The 20,386-nt window shown below is 55.4% G+C and overlaps 1 protein-coding gene across 1 annotated transcript in view; it reads right to left on the reverse strand.

The window, feature by feature from the left end:
* The window catches only part of LOC106634217 (putative uncharacterized protein encoded by LINC00313), a 33,108-nt gene that overhangs the window by 2,188 nt on the left and 10,534 nt on the right, over window positions 1–20,386 (reverse strand). The window contains exons 2-5 of the mRNA XM_063601429.1: window positions 20,050–20,117; window positions 15,584–15,766; window positions 4,610–4,715; window positions 915–1,264 (exon numbers count right to left, since the gene is read on the reverse strand). Coding sequence (XP_063457499.1) covers window positions 15,672–15,766; window positions 20,050–20,117 — 163 coding nt within the window. The 3' untranslated portion in view covers window positions 915–1,264; window positions 4,610–4,715; window positions 15,584–15,671. The remainder of the gene's footprint in view (window positions 1–914; window positions 1,265–4,609; window positions 4,716–15,583; window positions 15,767–20,049; window positions 20,118–20,386) is intronic.

Genomic DNA, 20,386 nt, shown 5'->3' on the forward strand with positions numbered 1-20,386 from the left:
AAGAACAAAGAAGGCTTTGGGGTAAGGTGACAGGGACAACTCCAGCAGAGAAGTGGAGGGAGGGGTGGAGACAGCACGAGATGACCGGAGACCACATGTTGGGTAGTGCCGGGGGGGGGGAACTATGGGAAAGGGATTGGGCCTGGCATGAAGACCCCCAGCCCAGCCCCGTGGGGGTCCTAGCAACCCCAGAAGTCCTGCTAAGACCCTGGCACAGGCCCCACTTCCCTGAGACTCAGCTTCCCCATCTTTAAAGTGAAGCCTGGCGCCTGCCTGTGAGTGCACTGAAAATCAGATGATGGCAGCCACAGAGGCGCTCAGCACAGTGCCCAGCGCAGGGCCGGGACCCAGAGTGGCCTCTACCGTGGGGCTGCCTCAAAGAAATCTCAGCAAACACAGGAAGCCAGCCCACCCGTGCAGCCATGGGGCCAGGAAGCCCGCCCTTTACCAAGTCATTTGGGCATTTTTTCTCTGTGCTAACAGCCCAGACGGAGCCATAGCCTCAACCTCTGTGTGCTGATAACACCAAGCTGGGACGCCGGAGCCATGCAGGGGACAGTGCCCGGCCTGAGGCTGCAGCCTGGGTCTGGATGCCTTTCTAATTCAGGGCTTCCTCACGGCCTGGCTCCATAAATGGTCAAATGCAGCCTGACAGCGCAGCCTCCTATCAGCTCTGGGCTCCATACTGCCACACAGCCCACATACCCCGTTCCCCAGGAGACGCCCGCAGGTGGGCAGCGTCACTCCCACCCGCCGAGCACACGCTGTCCCCGTCTCGTGTCCCGAGGAGCCGGAAGCAGCTGCTTCCTCCCAGCCTGAAAGCTGCACCTCGGGCTGCACTCGGCTCCCCGAACCCGCCCTCCGCTGCCCTGCAATTCGCCAAGGGAGCTACCCTTCCCATATAAAAATTTCACCTCCATTTCCTTGTAGAGAAGAAACATTTCTGACAGCAAGGAAGATTCTAATTTGAAAAGCAAGTGATTCATCTCCTGGTGCCAAACAGCAGACGCAGGTGTTACCAGTCTGGGTGGGGCGCCCGAGCTGGGGACCTGGGGTCCTCTGGGAGGGGCAAGAAGGCAGCGATGCTGGCCCCCGCCTCCATCTGCCCATCCCATCTGCTTCCACACACCGCCCTGCCGTAGCTGCTTGCAGCCCTTCTCTGTCAGTTTCTCCATCTTTTGGTTTGGTGATAAATCAGAGTTCCCATCGGGTGTGCCACCCTCTGTGTGACGGGGAGCAGAGAAGACCCTGCGTCCAAGTCCTCCTGGGGGAAGAGCGAAGATGCTGGGACCAGCCCCAGCTGTCAGGGGGTCTCCAATCCCAGCAGGGAGGCCCCACGCATGGCTAGGATGCCCCAGACCCCAGGGACTGAAGGAAGTGGAAAGGAGGGCCCGCAGTCCTAACTAAGGGTTCAGACCCCCCCCCCCCAGTGCACATCCAGGCACGCCCCCACCCCCTAGGCCTGGTTCTAGGTCTGCCAGCTCCGAGAAGGCCCCTAACAATGATGCAGTCGGAGGGGCTGCGCTGGGCTCACGCTCAGTCCCGCTGCCCCGGGGGTAGATCCGGCCCCTGGCCCACGCGCTGTGGAGCCTTGGAGTGTCTGTGCGCCCCTTCCTTGGAGGGCAGCCGCTGAGGGGCTGCTGCGGGACCGGGGAGCCTCCTGGCAGCAAGCACTCCCAATGCCTTGCTGGGACGCTGTGATGGAGACAAGATCCTGGCTTTGAAGAAAGCCCTTTCCACCCTGTCCATGTGGGGGTCTCCCGGTGCCCCTGAGCCACCGGCCCCCTCCTGCAGGCTCCGGAGGACTCCCCTGCCTGCATCTGGTCTCGCATTTCCTCCGTGACCTCCAAGCTCCCACTGGGGGCACACGGCTGCCCCGCTGACCCCAACTCTGGCCCTGTGCCGGTGGTGGGCAGCATCTGGCATGGGGGAGGTGCCATTTCTTCCACACTCGCGCGTCCTCAGCCCAGATCATCCGGTGAAGTTTCCCCAGCAAGTGGCTCCCCCTGCCCCCTCCACCCTGCCAAGTGTGGTCCCTGGGCCCCCACCTTCCCTTCTCGGCCTCTGCCCCTGGGTCTGGGGCGTGCATCCAGCCATCCACGCTCAGGGAGGCCACCTCCTCCCTCGCTCTCGACCACCACAAAGCTGCCCGGGACCTTGTTCTACCCTTTCCAAAAGTCCTCAGGACCTGCCTGTCTACGGAGCTCCCAAAACGCCCTGTGAGCTCTCCTGGGCCCCTCCTCTTCTTGCTAATAATGTCCCACATGGTGCTGCCTGCCTGGCCCCAAAAGAAAAGGACCCTGGAGTGAGTTCTGAACACAAACTCGATGAAAGTGGCCCCCTGCTCCACCTGCCGAGTCAGCCCCTCCTCAGACTCTCCCCTTGGGCAGGGAAACCTGCCAGGGCCTGACTGTTTCTTCCTGAAACAGCCTCAGGCTGGAAGGAGAGGGATCCACCCTTGGCCATTGAAGCATTCAGCAGGAATCAGCCCTCGGGGACCAAGACCCTGCGACCAGCCCCGCCCCACAGGCGCCGGTCCTGGGCAGCCTCCCTTGCTCAGGCCACGCTGCTCCCAAGAAGCCAGGATGAGCAGCTTGCAATAGGCCCCCCAACACGCAGAGTGCCATGCAGAGGACGGGGGCACCCCAGAAAACTGCAGACACTGCATGTCCTCTGGGAGCCCCGGCCCTGGGAGACGATGTGCAGTGGCTCCAGCTCTGACCTCATGAGCCCAAGCTCCGCTACACACTGGGTCCTGACCTGACCTGGGTCCCGGCGGCTCTCCGGCCAGGCCTCTCCCGGTGCCTCCCGCCCCTGAGGCCGGCACCCAGCATCCAGGCCCCTGTATAGTCATCCCCTCTTCAGGAATCTGGGTCATGGCTGCAGGATAGGGGCTACCCAGAGCAGGATGTGGAGGGAGGGGCCGCAAAAGCTGGAGAGAATCCACAAGACACTATTTAGCCACCTGCCCTTGATTCTAATTCTCAGTGCCAAGATTCTTTGCTTGGCCAAACTTTATCAGGCCCTTGAACCTTCTAGGCCACCTGCACACTTCCTTGCAAAATCCAGTTTTAGCAAGAACACTGCTAAGTGACTTCAGCCAGAACTGCCCCACCCCGCTCGTCCTCCGGCACCCAGGTGATGATGGATGACCCCGCCTCCCTTCAGCCAGAACCCTCCCACCCCTGCTGTTTGTTCTTAGTGATGTTCCATCCGAGGACCCCACTCTACTCCTGGGCTATCAAATCCCACTCGCTGGAGCCATATTCAGAGTGGAGCCTAAATCTCTCTCCACCACTGCAAAATCCCACTGCCCTGGTCCCAGCACCCACCGCACTGGTCCTGAGTAGTCCCCTTCCGGTCTTTAGCAAAGATCATTGAATAAATTTCCTTTCATGTCAGGCACACCCTTAAATGCAGACATGTGTGTCCTGGGAGGATTACCAACACTCCCCCGGCCCTGCACATCAGCTGTGGAAGGTGAGATTGGGAAGTGAAGTGCTGGCCTCCTTGCCAAGGCTTCAGCCTCCATTTCTGCTTTTCAGGTCATGTTCGAACACTGGGGGGTCCCAGGAGACCCACCCAGACCAGGCCCCTCTCAGGGTGGGAAGAGCGTGGAGCAAGAGGAGGAGGCTCGGCCCAGGACGTTGGCCACAGGCTGACCCGTGCAGGGGGCAAGGGCTTAAGATGGCCCCATCTTCCACTCCAAGTGTGGTCTCAATCTTCTTGGCCAGTTTATGAAAGTCAAGCCTATTGACTCAGTCAGGGTCTTGGCAGGAAGGAGGCCAGGGCGCAGACAGAGATAGGGATCGCTCCAGGGGTGTGTGGCCCTGGGCTGTGGGGCAGTCCTGGAGCACCTCCACCCCAGCCTGCAGAACACCCAGGCGGAGCAGGAGCAGAGCTGGGCTGTGTAGGGGTTAGGGGACACGGCCAGCCCGCAACCCCAGCTCCCCTCCATCTGCCTCCAGTTTCCAGCCAGGGCCCCCTCTGCCAAACCTGGCCCGAGGCAGGGGCCAGGGCTCTGTCTACTGGGGCCACAGGGAGGGTGGGGAGGGGGCCGGAGCTCCCGGGCAAGGGGAGGGGCCACCCCCACCCCGTCAAGCGCATGGAGGAGGAGGAGGAGCCCACACTGCCCCAGCATCCACCCCACGCCTACACCAGCCCCACATGAGCTCGGGGGTCTCTGGGGGTCAGTATCTGCAGCTACAGATGTGAGCACGCATGCAGGTGTGCAGGACCTTTGACCGCAGCCTCCCATGCACCCCTGGAAAGGTGCCTTGCCTCTCTCCCTCACTCGCCATGTGCAGGGCAGTGGGCGAGTCCCAGCCAGCATGGGCATCCCGCATTTCTCTGCTTCTGCAGCCCCGACTGACCAAGGCCCCCCAAGTGGGCTCCAGCCCTCCAGGCACCTCCCCGTGCCGTGGTGCCCGCCACAGGGCCTGGTCTCAGGGCTCCTCCAGGACTGGCCAAGTCCCCAGGCTCCTCCCCCACCCACGGGGGGCGAGACGCACAGCACTGACGGACCCCTGGGCCACTCATCTGAACTCTTGAGTCCTCCTAGAGCGGTGATCCCAGCCGGGCAGTTAGCTTGAGCGAGCCGAGTACTTACAGGATGTCACCAAACACAAGGTCCCAGCCCACATTCCATGACCTCAGAACTGCTGACGACGTCCTCCTGAGTCCATGAACTTCTTGACGGTTCTCATGGCCTCCTCCTGTGGACAGGGCAGGGCCAGCAGGTGAGGCACCTGCACGCACACCTAGCTCGACTCCCCGGGCCCACCCTGCAGACCCTCGGCCCTCTCCCTCCTTCCCACCCACCACTCTGGAGACGGGGCCTCTGGTCCTGGCCGCCCCTGTGGAAGAATGAGGGTGAGCGAGGGGCTGGGTCAGCAGCACGGCAGTGGGGGAGCCACCCAGCCTCCTGGAGGAAGCGGCCGGGCAGCGCTGGCACCGTTCCACATCCCTGCTGGAGCAATGGGGCCAGCGTGGCCACCCCACCCAGTCAGTGGTCCCCACCTGGCTGAGAGTCCCCAGGAGGCAGCACCCTCTTACTGGGAAGTCAGGCAGGGTTCTATGCAGGAGCCGACCCTCACAGGGCTACCACAGGCCTGTGCGGACCCCGAGCCAGGAAGCCGCCTGCCGATGGTCCCTCTTAGGGACTGGATCGCGGGCAGCTCAGACGGCACAGAGTGCTTCCGGGTCGCAGTGTCCTCATGTTGCGGAGGCCTGAGCTCCCTGGAGGAAAAGCAACACCTTCCAAGCAGCGGCAAGTTTCCCACCCGTCTCCCAGCCCCCTGGAACTCTCCCCGGGCCTGCCTCTGGCTGTTTGCTGGGCCCCCCGTGGGAGCAGCACAGCGGCTGAGTGCCTGGGTGTGGCCCTACTGCCTGTGGGTTTCCAACAGGAATTTAGAGTCTGAAGGCTGAGGACCCTAGGGGACCACCCATTAGGGCTGAGGGCTCTGGAAAGAAGTTCAGGACAAAGGAGTTTGGGGAGAGCACTGGGCTCATTTTCCTGGGGCAGACAGAACCAAGTGCCCATCACGGTGCAGCTTGAACAGCAGGCGTTCGGCGCCTCTCAGTTCCGGAGGCCGGGGGTCCAAGGTCATGGTGTGGGCAGTGTGAGCCACCACACCCAGCCCAAGTCCTTTATACATCTTCTCAGGGGGTCTGTGTCTTAAACAGGAAATATTCAAACGCCCTTTCTCTAACTGAAGTAGGTTTTCAGATTACTTTTACGTTTATAAGATCTTGTGGCTACTGACGGTTTATTTTTTGCAATTATAACCGGCCCACTTTCCCAGGGTCTCCCTACAGGTGTGGGGCGGGGGAGAGACTCCAGAGGGGGCTGCGGGAAACACAGGGGAGGGAGGCCTGGGGCTGGAGACGGCGGCCGCTCCTCAGGCGTCAGGGGCCTCCTTCGGGCCGCCATTGCCTTAGCAGCGCCAAGTTCTTTCTGGGGCCATCGCCGCTGTTGGTTTCATCTCCCAGCACTGCCCATTGGCCGCAGCACCTCCTGCCCCCACGCTGCACTCCCTTCTGCGGTCATTTCCTTCCCTGGGGTGGAAGCAAGTGTAGAGCCAGCTCTTAGAGAGAGGCAGGCCAGCCATCTGCAGAGTGGGAACCCTCCTGGGCCCCCTTGCCCTCCCCACATCCGAACCTGTCCCGTCCCCCATGGGCCCGCGCCCCCGCCAGCAACGGCATCCCACACTGTGCGCCTGGCCGTCTCACACACCCCACACTCTGGGCTGACCTTCAAAGGGAAGCTGCTGTTTAAATATTTAATCGTCCTTGGAGTGCCTGGACTTAATCATTAAGACCCTGAATCAAAAGAGGAAAAAAAGCATTTTAAAGATGACTGAAGGCCGGGTGCAGTGGCTCACGCCTGTAATCCCAGAACTTTGGGAGGTCAAGGTGGGCAGATCATAAGGTCAGGAGTTCGAGACCAGCCTGGCCAACATGGTGAAACCCCGTCTCTACTAAAAATATAAAAATTCGCCTGGCATGGTTGTGGACGCCTGTAATCCCAGCTACTTGGGAGGGTGAGGCAGGAGAATCACTTGAACCCCGGAGGCAGAGGTTACAGTGAGCCGAGATTGCACCACTGAACTCCAGCCCGGCCAACAGAGCAAGACTCTGTCTCAAAAAAAAAAAAAAAAACCAAAAAACAAACAAACAAAAACAAAAACGAAAAAACTAAAAAAAAAAAAGATGGCTGAAGCCTGTGAAAACACTGGGTTAGTGATGCTTGTATTCTCAGCCCTACAGGGCTGCGGCACCTCCACCTCCGGCTCGGCCTCACACTGCTCCTGGGGTGTTCCCTTTGCTCTGGAGGCAGGGCTGTGCACAGCAGGGTGGGGCACCAGCCAGGCCTGAGACCCTGTCTGCCCTCCAGGACCTGCTGACCCTGCTAGATCTTCGGTCCTGCCTTGCCCAGCGGCCGACTGAACAGAGCCCCTGTGGGCCCTGCATGGCCACCAGGGGGCTACTCCACGGTGGGGTCAGGGGGCGAGCGTCCTCCTCCCCGTCTCGGGGAGGGACGCAGCTCCTGGCCTGCATGCGCCCGCCATGGACGGGGAAGGAAGGGGCGCCCCCTTCAGTGTGTGAACCCCCAGCAATCCCCTCTGCGGGGACCGCATGTTTTCTATACAGAAAGAACTTAGCTCACCAGGGACATTTTGCTGAAACAGCTTGTAAAGGATGGCGCCTGGCTGGTGCCTCTGCCTGCTATGGGGTGCGGGAGGCAATGTGGGAAGCTCCGTACTCTCTGATCGATGTATCGGTAAAATGAAAACTGCTCTAAAAAGTAGTCTTTTAACTTAAAAGAAAAAAGGAGAATAATTAGGCCAAGGGCTTGGCCATTTTCTGAACAAGTCTAGTTTTGTGGGTTTCCAGCTGCCTCTCTGAGTCTCCTTCTGGGCCCCTGCAGACACAGCCCCCTCCTGGGGTAGGGGCGACCTGCCCTGAGCGGTCTGTGCCCCGGGCTCCCAGAGCTGCCAGTGTGTCCAGGCTCTCCCCAGCTATCCGACTCCTGGGGAGCCTGCCAGGCCGGCAGTGGGTGGGTATTTGCTTGCATTTGCTTTGACAAATCGCCACTCTGTGTGGAGGTGCCAGGAGCGTGATTTACTGGGTGTGTGATGACTATGGCTCCCGTAGCCAGGCCTGCCCATCAAGCAGTGCTTTTGGCTTTCACTGAGGGGTGGACTTTGCCGCGGGGGATTGCCGGCTAGCTGATCAGGACCCCAAGTCCTAAGAGGCACCGTGTCCACTCCACCTGCCCACGGGAGCTGCGTGCCCAGCGGTGGGCCCAGAGGGACGACGACCTCCTGTAGAGGGGGCCCCCACCAGTCCTAGCAGCCAAAGGTGCTCGAAGAGTGAAAGGACACGCCACACTGTCCTCCTAACAGCAGTGACCAGGGCAGGAGAGCTGCTATTTCTGGCCCATTTTTCAGAGTCAATTCATTTTCTAGGCAGACACACACATTCCTACAACTCTTTTCTCCAGATCATTCCTTCAGCCAGCTGGTTCTCCACCGGGATTCCAGGAAAGAATGAGGCCTTGCAAAATGCTCTGAATGGTTGTTCCCACCAAAGGTGGTGGGAGCCAAGCCCTTTCCAGGTACAGAGGGAAAGAAGGTAGTTTCGTGGGGTCTTGGCGTCAGCTCCACTCCCTCCCAGATCACTAGTGCGAAGGGACATGCCAGGCCTCTCCTCTAGGACAAAAACTAGTGTTTCTCTTGGATTCATTGAAACAAGCTGGGCTGCCCCTTCTTACAGATGGGGCTTGGGGCCCATGGAGGGGAAGGGCCTGCGAGGTCCTGTTGGTGATAACCAGGCCAGCCGAGAGCCCGGGAAAGGGCCTGTCCTCAGTCTGTGCCTTGGTGTCCTCCCACCCAGCCACAAAGGGACTCACTCAAGGTCACAGGGCTGCGTTCAACCCAGTGGCCCCCACACACTCCAAGGACCAGCATCCCATGCCCAGCTTCTGCCACTTCCTCTCTGGGCCTGTGCCCAGCAGCAGGACAACCCTTGCCACAGGCAGAGCAGCCCCGCACTCTAGTCCATTGAAAAGCCTGGTGAGATGCCAGGCCAGGCCATGAGCACGGAGCCTGGTGGCGCGTGTCAGGAGGCGGCGGTGGCAACCTTGACGGTGGTGGTCCTGACTCAGGAGTCTGACTCACAAGGACTCCAGAGGAAGCAACTGACACAATGTGTCTCCCGATGGGAGGGTGGCCCAGCTGTGAGGGCGTCTCCACCACCTCACCATCATCGTCAGAGCCACAGGATTTGGGGGACAGAGGAATATGGTAGACGACACTACAGAGACAGCCAGCAGAACCCAGAGTGTCGGAAATTCTACAGGACAAACAAAGGACCAGGTTTCTTCAACAGATAAATGATGAGTGATGGGGGGGGGGGGGGACGGAAGCTCTCGGCATTCCAGAGGGACTTCAGAGTCACAGAGAGCCTTGGACTTCGTACTCAAACAAACCAACTCTGAAAAGACAGGAGACAACCAGGGAAATTTCAACACTGCTAGCAGATTATCACAAAGAATTCAAGGGTCGTGTTTTAGGTGTGATAACGGTAGTACAGTTATTTTTTTTTGGAAGAGTCCCTATTCTGTACAGCTACGCACTGAGGTGTTTCTCTGATGAAATAAGGTCAGGGGTTGCTTTAAAAGAATCCAGGGAGAGGAGGGGTAAGGGACAGTGGGTCAGGGGAGGGAAGAAGGGTTATAGGTCAGATGGGGCTGCCATGATACTGCTCCCTCTCAAGTTCTTGATGTTTAGAAAAAATGTATGATAAAAAGTTAAAGGTATATGGCCCAAAATTAACAATAATCACAAAAACAAGCCTGTCCTTACAGTGAGGCCAAACTCTTTCCTGTCTTCTAACTCTAGCCCAGGGGTCAAAAACAAAGGGAGGACCACAGGCCCCAGGGAGGCGCAGGAGGAAAATATTAATACTGTCCTTTCAAAATCTCATCTTTTAAAAGTATTTAAAATGCCCATATTCTATAATCTATGTAATATTTTACTATTAGCTAGTCCATTTGACAAGTGTTAAAAAATCAATGTATCAGGCTAGGCGTAATGGCTCACACCTATAATCCCAGCACTTTGGGAGGCTGAGGCGGGCGGATCACCTGAGGTCAGGAGTTTGAGACCAGTCTGGTCAATATGGTGAAACTCCCGTCTTTACTAAAAATACACCAATTAGCTGGGCAAGGTGGTGTGTGCCTGTAACTCCAGCTACTCAGGAGGGAGGCAGGAGAATCACTTGAACCCAGGAGGCAGAGGTTGCAGTGAGCCAAGATCGCGCCACTGCACTCCAGCCTGCGTGACAGAGTGAAACTTCGTCTCAAAAAAAAAAAAAAAAAATCAATGTGTGTACATGTATCGGGAGTGTGCACTCAAACTTTTGATTGTTAAAGGAGGGTTTTCACAAAAGCTGGGAGACCACCCTTCTAGAACCCTGCCCTTGTAGGTCCAAGGCTACGCGCCCTGGCAGACTTCCATGAGCTGCGCCCACCAGCCACCACGACAGTGTGCCCAGCCAACCCTGGTCCCCAGCTAGCTCTGACCCCTGCCCTGCCAGCATCACCCTGAGATTCTTCTGCAAATTACAGTCTTCTCAGACTGTCTGTCGACCCTGGGGTCTCAATGCTGGGTTCTCAACAGGCAGAACCACAGGGCTGCATTTCGGGTTGTCTTTGAAAAATGACCTGCCAATAGAAAGTTGGGGACGAAAGCCCTCCAACAGTCTGTCCAAGCGACCCCCAAGAGAAACCACAGTGGGGTGCTGGAGGGTCCCCAACGAGGCACCCCCCTGACCACCCTGCTGTTACTTCCACCCACATCGGAGTCCTAGGGCCTCTTCTAATTTCCTACTTGGCCGTGCCTGAAATGCCACTTCCAAAACCCGCATTCCTATGGTTGCAGAGGCCACAAGGGAGGGCCCTCGTGGTATTTTTTCAGGACCCAAAACCACGAAGATGCCAAGAATCACAACTTTCACACAAAGGACACACTTTCTTTGATGGAATCTTCAGATCACACATCACAAAGGCAGCACGCCATCAGTCTTTGAAATGTCCCAAAACACGTAAAGAATGTTCCGCTGCAGATCCGGCTTGTTTCACGGGTGTGTGGCCTCCTCTTCCGAAGTCATTTCATTCTTCGGGGTCTTTGACACGCTCTGGCAACAAGCGCGGAGAGGTGAACGGGGCAGCGTTTGTGCTGAGAGTGGGCTGAGAGCGCCGCCCTGCCCACTCCGGCCTGGGGCATCCCATCTCTGCCAGGTTCTGGGCTTTGCATTTTCTTTTCATTTCATTCTTCCCAGGCAAGAGCACAAGGAAACAAGCAGAAGGAATTCAGAGAAACAGCTCCAGGCTCCAGCTCAAAGGCCGACACCAAAAGCGAACACCTCTGGGCGTTCTTGCCTTCAAGAAGGTGGGGAGGCTCACAGACGCAGCATCCACCCCTCGCAGGGAACCTCAGTTCCTGGCCTGTGTTCCCATGAAGGACATCAGGCTGGCAGATTGGAGCACACCCCTTCTTTCTAACCCCTCTTGAAAGCTTCCTTGAATCTGCCAGTCCTGCCCCCTGGAGCAGTAAGGAAAACAGAAGGCCTAGGACGCTAGAGGGGTCCCGAGCTTTCCGGAGCTCCAGCCACCAGCAGGTCTGACTGCTCAGGGCCAGACACACCGACCACATCCTGACCTCAGGATGACCTGCGGAAGTACTTGGTATTTCTTCTTAGCCAAATCCCTTCATTAAAAGACGGGTGAGGGTTCCAGCGCTGCCCTCTTCATTCTCAAAACTCTTATTTCAGGGCTGAAGCCCAGACGTCCAGCCCGTCAGAAATCCCCTTAGCCTGAGCTTGGCACCCAGAAGCTAGAGAGTAAATGCACAGGGGCCGGGGTCTGAGCCCTTCCGCAAGGATGGGGATGGGGGCCACAATCCACACACACCACACCACAAACCACACACCACACACCCACACACCACACACCACACCACAAACCACACCACACACCACACACACACCACAAACCACACACCACACATCACACAGCACACCACACACACACCACACACACACACCACACACACCACACACACACCACACACCACACTCACACCACACACCACACACACACCACACACCACACCCACACACACCACACACACCATGCACACCACACCACACACCACACACCACACCACACACCACAAACCATACACACCACACCACACACAACCATACCACACACACACACCACACACACCACAAACCACACACAACACACACAACACACCACATACCACACACCACAAACCACACACACCACACACCACACACACCACCCACACCACACACACACCCCTCACCACATACACACCAACCACCACATACCACACACACCACACACCACGCACCACCCCATGTCACACACACACATCACATATCACACACCACACGCCACACCACACACACCTCACACCCACATCACATATCACACACACACGACACCACATACCTCACAACACACATCATAACACCACACACACCATATATCACACACACCACACACACCACATATCACACACCACACATCACACTACACACCTCATACCACACACCATATACCACACACACGGCACCAAATATCACACACACATCACACACCACATACTTCACACATACACCACATACCGCACACCACACACTACACATCACACACCTCACACTACATACCTCATACACACCACACACCACACACCCCCACATACCTCCCACACACACCACACACACACACTAGATCTCACACAAACATAACATACACCACATACCTCACACCCCCCACAGACACTATACAGCTCACATATACACAACACACACCTACCTTACACACACGCCACACACTCCACATCCCTTACACACACACAATCAGTATATATCACACATACACAATACATTCCTCACACCCCACATACCTCACACAACCACATACACTACACACACATCGTACACTACCTCACACACATACTGCATACCTCACACATACATTTCACACACACCACACCTCGCACACAGTGCACACACACCACACACCTCACACGTTTCCTTGCAGAGCCGTATTGTGTGTGTGTGTGGTGTGTTCATGTGTGTACTTGTGTGTATATGGGGTGTGTGGTATGTTCATGTGTGTACTTGTATGTATATGGGGTGTGTGGTGTGTATATATGTGTGGGGTATGTGTGTGTGTGTGGTGTGTGTCCTGCTCATGCAGAGTGTCCGCAACCACTTCTCGCCTCCTCTGTCCCACCCGCCCAACCCCCTGGCACTCCTGTGGACTATGACCCCCTGAAGCCACAAACCCCGAGCTGAGCTAAACCACTGCTCGAGGTGCGGGGTGCGCAGCACTCCACAGCCCGTTGCATTTCCACGTCGCAAATCCTCGGGGAGCATTTCCTTGGAGATACAAGAAGTGCATCCACGTGTTCCCAAGTCCTTTCGCTCAGGGAGTGCCGACTGGTGTCGGCCTTCCAGAAATGACTTTCTAAGCACTTCCATCCCACGCAGACCTGCTTCCTGAAGCCCAGCCTGGTCTCTCTGTGCCCGTGTGTCATCCTTGCCCACTCTTACATGCCGCGAAGCTGGCTGTGTCTGCAGCCGCAGCCATCAGAGGCCTGGAGGTAGCGGAAGCAGCTCTGGTGTGCGCTCAAAAGCTCCTTGCGGCTTGCTCCAGCCACTCACTTATCACCGTGTGGAGTAGAGGGTGTGTGTGTGAGTGCGGTGTGTGTGAAGCCACACCAAACTCATTCCCAGCCTAGGGAGTGAGCCTCCTCTGGCCCGGGCTTAACAAACTCTGGTCAATGTGACCCACGCAGACAGCAAGAGGAGGGACGTCCACTCGCACAGACCCACTTGACCTGGGTGCAGCTGACTTCCTAGTCTTCCCTTCTATGAAACGGTGACTTCTGTGGCATGCAGCCCTGCCCTGGCCCGCGGGGACACGCAAGCTTGGGACCCAGGAGAGCAATGACACCGGAAGGGCCAGGCCCTTTGCTGTCTTGGGGGTGCCAGGCCAGAACTCCAAGTCACCAAGCAAAGAGGGCCCCAGAGTCCCCTGTGGTCCCCAAACCTGGCCAAGGTTAGAGTCACCAAGGGGCCTGGACAGATGCCAGGGCCAGCCCAGGCCTGCCACGGCGGGGGAGACTGCCGGGAGGCGAGGCTGGGAGTCTCATCATCAAGCTTCCCGGGGCTCTTGCTGGTATCCCACCCGGGGTTTTAAGGGACATTTGGCAGCAGCTGGACTCCGAGGGAGAGGGTTGGGGGACGACCATGCATTTGTTCTGGGAATGCTCTTGCATGTGCCCGCATTGCCCCTCGTGTCCCCATGTCCATGCCAGGTGGACAGCGTGTCCACCAAGGCCCTGACTGCACAGCCAGCTGTGCTCTCGGGAGCATGCCACTCGGCTGGCTCTCCGGCCCTGACTCAGCTCAGGCAGGGGCTCAGCGCCCAGTCTGTGCTTGCAGGTCGTCGCTCAGGCCGGAGCCGAGGAGCTTCGCCAGGCCTGAGACACCTAGACAAGAAGTGCCAGCTCCAGTGCCCGGGGAGGCCAGGCAGGGACGTACGCCACGAGGGATGACGGGGGGTGGAGATGGTGGTGAACGCACAGAGTCATAACGCAGTGGCTTCCCACCTTCGCCACGTGGGAATGTGGCTCCAGGGAACTAGACTGGTCTGTGGCACTTCCTCTTTGAAAGGGAGGCCATTCCTCTAAAAGAGCTGGAGGCGTGGCAGGCCGGCGGCACAGGCACTAACAAGGCAACCAGCCACCATCAGAGCACACCACACCTCTGTTCTCACCAACCTTTCAACTTACAGAAGAGGAGACGGCCTCGAGACCCAGTGTGCGTGACCAGTGCCACGTGCCACTAGCGCCAGCCGCCTAGAACTCCAAGAGAGGAAAGCAAGAGCTCCCTTGCCATGCGTTTGCTCAGAACTTTAATTTTTTCTCCTCAAGGAAAGTAAAAGAAACAGGTCTTCCTTCCACTGTGCAGGCAGTCAGCGAGCTCCTGCAGGTCCTGCTCTGTAAGCAGAAAGCTGGAGGCTGCAGCCCAGATCAAGGCCCTCACACCTCAAAGGTTCTCACGGAGGCCTCGTCTCTGCCCCGCATCTCCAGAATGTGCTTGCTGGTCAGAGAAGAGTCCAGTGTGGCTCAGACAAACACAATCACCTTTCCCAGCAGCCAGGTCCATTCTCTGACAACACCCCACTGGGCACAGCCACACTGACTCCTGCTGCCACTGCAGCCACACCTGGGCCTCTCCTTCCCTGCACCAAGCATGGCAACCCTCTAGGCCATGGCCTCACCTGCCATTACCCCCTGGCCCCATTACCCCTGCCCCCAGCTCCGCATGTCAGGTTTGCTGACCTGTCCTGCCTGGAACGCTCTGCAGGCTGCTGTCTCTGTTCCCCCTCCTGCTGAATAACGACTGTTGGCGGCTCTGTGGGTTCATGTGCTTCGGAATTAAACCACAGGGCCTGCTTCTCATTGCCACTGATGCTCGGCTTCCAAGCCCCCATCGCCACCCACCAATGGCTATTCAGTGTCCGCAATGACAAGAACACCCTGGATACTCCCAGATCGGCTGGCTGTGACGGTGCTCACAGGCCCAGGCAAGAGCCAGCCCCAGATGGGCCCATAGTGCTGCTCTGCTTAGAGCCAATGCCTGCACCAGGCAGCTACCCTGGAGGTGCCCCTGTGAGTGGGCATAGGCAGGTACACCCCCAGCAGTGGCAGGTGCAGTATCTCGGGCAGTCAGGGGGCATCCGCACAGGCCTGGGTGCAAACTGCGGCAAATCCCACGATTCTGCATACAAGAGGGGTGGGGACGTGTGTTTTCCGGGGGAAATGGTCCCTGTCGTGCATCAGATTCTCAAACGGGTCCAGCACCCAAACAAGTGCAGGGGTCACTGGGGGTCACTGGTGCAACAGAAGCAGCCCTGGACTGGGAGTCGGGGCCCCACTGCCGACCAGCTCCACCCTAAAAACTCATCACTCACCCTCATGTTTCCTAGCAGATAGTGGGAAGAGATGCAGGCCCATCGTGTGCACAGAGGTTCAGAGTGAGCGCACTGTGAGTGGAAACTGTCACGCAAGCCTCCGGCATGACGTCCTTCCCAGACATTCTTTCCCATCGGGCTTCTCGATCCGGGGTGTTGGTGCCTCCCAGGGGTCTGCGGCACCTGTGAAGCAGCAGCAGAGCCACTTCGTCATGGTCCACTGTGATGGTTAGCTCTGTCTCCTCCTGGCTGGGGCTGGGATGCATGACAGCTGGGGAGATACTACTTCTGGGGGATCTGTGAGGGTGCTTCCGGGTGAGATCAGCGTTTGAACTGGCCTCAGGAAGCCAGACGCCCCTCCCGGTGTGGGTGGAATCATTTAACCCAGTGAGGGCCTGACTAGAACAAAAAAGGCAGAGGAAGGGAGAGCTGGCTCTGAGAGCTGAGACTTCATCTCCTCCTGGGATCAGACAGCGGCGCTCAGCTCTCAGGCCTGCTGCCGTGGATGGAATTACACCCCAGGCAGAGGAAGGGAGAGCTGGCTCTCAGAGCTGAGACACCATCTCCTGCTGAGCTCAGGTACTGGCCTCAGCTCTCAGGCCTGCGCCATGGATGGAATTACACCCCAGGCTTTCTTGGTTCTCCCACTTGCAGATGGCAGCTCATGGAATTTCTCAGCCTCTGTAACTGCATGCGCCAATTCCTGTAATAATGCCTCTTCTCTTAGGTATCTATATCCATCTCTGTGTCTGCATCTCCTATAGGCTCTGCTTCGCTGGAGAACCCTGACTAGTACAGGCCATCTTCCTGGGGTACAGGCCATCTTCCTGTGTGGGAAGTCAAGGCAGGAGCAGAAGGTGGCTAAGTGAATATTTAACCACTATGCAACTATATTGAAACATATACACATCAAGGGTGGCAAGGGCAGGCAGGCCACAAGGATGGCTGCCAGAGGCCACCACGGCACTTCCCCCCAATACCAGGAGCAAATGATGGACTCGGCCATACCCTACAACCATCCTGGGGTATGGGCTGGAACCCCCAGGGAGAGGCGGGCAGCAGAAAGCCTGCAGGCCCCCAGCTTTGTACCATGAGAGGTGTGTGGGGCCCAGGTCCAGGTGAGCATCGTGGCTGTCCTCCAGGAGTGGCGCCTGGCCCGCTCGCTGCTCTCTCACTTCATGGTACTTGGGGAGGGGCAGAGAGCATCCTACAGAGACAACACTGGCTTCGGGATGCACCCACAGCCACCCAGGAAAAGCCTTGAGAGCACAATGAGATGGAGACCACAGCCCCCAGGAGAGAAGACAAAACTTGAGATCTGGCTCTGACTGAATTGACTGCCGCCAAAACAATGAACAGAAATCAACATTTTCCAGCAGATTTTAACAAGAATCTACACTACATAGTATTCAAGATGTCCACAATACAATTCAAAATTACTTGACGGGCCGAGCGTGGTGGCTCACGCCTGTAATCCCAGCACTTTGGGAGGCCAAGGCGGGCAGATGATGAGGTCAGGAGTTCAAGACCAGCCTGGCCAACATGGTGAAACCCTGTCTCTACTAAAAATACAAAAATTAGCCAGGTGTGGTGGCGAGTGCCTGTAATCCTAGCTACTCGGGAGGTTGAGGCAGGAGAATCGCTTGAACCTGGGAGGCGGAGGTTGCAGTGAGCTGAGATCCTGCCACTGCCCTCCAGCCTGGGCGACAGAGCAAGACTCCGTCTCGGAAAAAAAAAAAAATTACTTGACATACAAAGAGCCACAAAATTCTCAAGAGAGAGCGAGTCAACAGATGCTCTAGGTGCTGGAATTAGGTCAAGACTGGACAGCACCTGTCACAACTGTGCTCCACATGGTAAAAGAAACCACGAGTGAAGCAGATGGAAGGACAGAAATTCTCAGTAGGTAAATGGAAACTACAAAAAAGAACTAAATAGAAATTTCAGAACTCAAAGATATGATACCTGAGAAATTGTTTTTTTTTAATGGACAGACCTAATAGCAGAATGTCAATGACAGAGGAAAGAATCTGTGAACTTATACATGGATCAGTAGAAAATTTCCAATCCAGACAATAGAAAGAAAAGTAAGACTGAAGGCCGGGCATGGTGGCTCATGCCTGTAATCCCAGCACTTTGGGAGGCCGAGGTGGGTGGATCACCGGAGGTCATGAGTTCGAGACCAGCCTGGCCAACATGGTGAAACCCTGTCTCTACTAAAAATACAAAAATTAGCTGGGCATGATGGCGGGTGCCTTAATCCCAGCTACTCGGGAGGCTGAGGTGGGAGAATCACTTGAACCTGGGAGGCGAAGGTTGCAGTGAGCTGAGATCACGCCATTGCACTCCAGCCTAGGTGGCAAAGCAAGACTCCATCTCAAAAAAAAAAAAGAAAAAGAAAAAGAAAAAGACTGCAAAAAATGAGCAGAGTCCAGGGACCTGTGGAATGATATCAAAAGGTCTAACATTCACGTCCTTAGAGGCCCAGAGGAGAGAAGAAAATGGTGCAGAAAAATATTTGAAGAAATAAAAACAGAAAACTTCCCAAATTTGGGGGAACATATCAATTTACAGTTTTAATGAGCTCAGCAAATCCCAAACAGACTAGACTCAAATAAAACCATGCCTACACACATTAAAAACTGCTAAAACATAAAAACAAAGAGAAAAATCTTGAATGTAGCTAGAGAAAAATGATAGCTTACACACACAGAGGGAGCAGGAATTCAAATGACCCAGGATTTCTCATCAAAACCACAGAGGCCAGAAAATACACAGTGGAGGCTTGAACGCATGCAGCTAAGTGAAAACAGCCAGCCTGGGAAAGGCCACACAACTATACAACTCCAGCTATACAACACTCGGGAACAGGCAAAACCATGGAGACGGGAAAAAGGTCAGTGGCTGCCAGGGGTTGGGAGGAGGAAGGGATGAATTGGCAGAGTGTGGAGGATTTTTAGGGCAGTGAAACTATTCTGTATGATGTTATAATGATGTCATTATACATGTCATTATATATTTGCCCCAAGCCCAGAATGTACAACACACAGAGTGATCCCTGTTGTAAAAGATGGACATAGGTAGTAACAATGTATGGATACTGGCTCATCAGCTGTGACCCATGTCCCATGGCATGGCTGTGCTCATAACAGGGAAGGAAGCTGTGGACAGTGTGGGGGAGGTGGGTGCGGGAATTCTCTGTACTTCCTGCTCAGTTTTTCTGCAAACCTAAATCTACTTCTTAAAACTCTACTAACTAAACAGAAATTAGGTGCAAAATAAGCAGAGAACTTTTATTTTGTTTTGTTTTTTGAGATAGGGTCTTGCTCTGTCGCCTAGGCTGGAGTGCAGTGGCGTCATCTCAGCTCACCGCAACCTCTGCATCCCAGGTTCAAGCGATTCTCCTGGCTCAGCCTTCCGAGTAGCTGGGATTATAGGTGTGAGCCACCACACCTGGCTAATTGTTGTATTTTTAGTAGAGATGGGTTCTCACCATGTCGGCCAGGCTGGACTCAAACTCCTGACCTCAAGTGATCCACCCGCCTCAGCCTCCCAAAGTTCTGGGATTACAGGCATGAGCCACTGCACCCCACTAGCATAGAAATTTTTAAAACAAACAAACAAAAAAAACTGCTTAAACAAAACAGGGAGGCCAGAAGACGATGGAACAATACCTTTTTTTTTCTTTTTTTTTTTTAATTATACTTTGAGTTCTAGGGTACTTGTGCAGAACATGCAGGTTTGCTACATATGTACACATGCGCCATGCTGGTGTGCTGCATGAAGAATGAAAGGAGAAGAAGTCACCACAGAATCCTACATCCAGTGGAGACAGCCTTCAGGAATAGAAGCAAAATAAAGACATTCTCAAGTAAAGGAACTAGAAGAGAATTGTCACCAGCAAGGGAAAAGACCCCAGGGGGAAACACAGCACTTCTAGAATGAAGAAAGAGAAACAGAAATAGCGGATACCTGGGTAAATAGTTTTTAAACTATTTTTTCTTTTAAGTCCTTTAAAATATGTATGACTATTGAAAGCAAAAAATATACCATCATCTTGGCCAGGTGTGGTGGCTCATGCCTGTAATCCCAGCACTTTGGGAGGCTGAGGCGGGCAGATCACTTGAGCTCAGGAGTTTGAGACCAGCCTGGCCAACATGGTGAGACCCCCTCTCTACTAAAATTACAAAAATTAGCTGGGCGTCGTGACGCGTGCCTGTAATCCCAGCTACTCAGGAGGCTGAGGCAGGAGAATCGCTTGAACCCGGGAGGCAGAGGTTGCAGTGAGCCGAGAGTGTGCCATTGCACTCCAGCCTGGGTGACAGAGCAAGACTCTGTCTAAAAAAAAATACACACACAGACACATACACACACACACACACACACACAGACACACACACACACACACACCCCCCATCATCTGGTGAGATTTTTAATGTTTGCAGACATGATACATGACAACTCACAGGCCGGGTCTAAGTGCTTCCAGCGCTTCCACACTTCACTCGAAGTCACAAAGCAGGATCTGCAGAAACTGTGAAAGGCTAGGTTTAGTATATTGTAATCTCTAAGCAATCACTTAGAAAAGATATACAGTAAAATAAAACTGAAAAGAGATTTAGCCAAAAAAGACAACAGATACATTAAAATGGAAAATGGTAAAATATTAAAATAAGAAAAGGGAGCAGAAGGGACAATCAAAAGCAACCGTAAGGCCAGACCTCAATGTTACAGTTCACAACAATAGCACATATGCATCATAACCATCCCAGGACAGACCACAGTCGCGTATCAAGAGCGGCA

Source organism: Pan paniscus, chromosome 22 (genome assembly GCF_029289425.2).
Source record: "Pan paniscus chromosome 22, NHGRI_mPanPan1-v2.0_pri, whole genome shotgun sequence".
Lineage (NCBI taxonomy): Eukaryota > Metazoa > Chordata > Mammalia > Primates > Hominidae > Pan > Pan paniscus.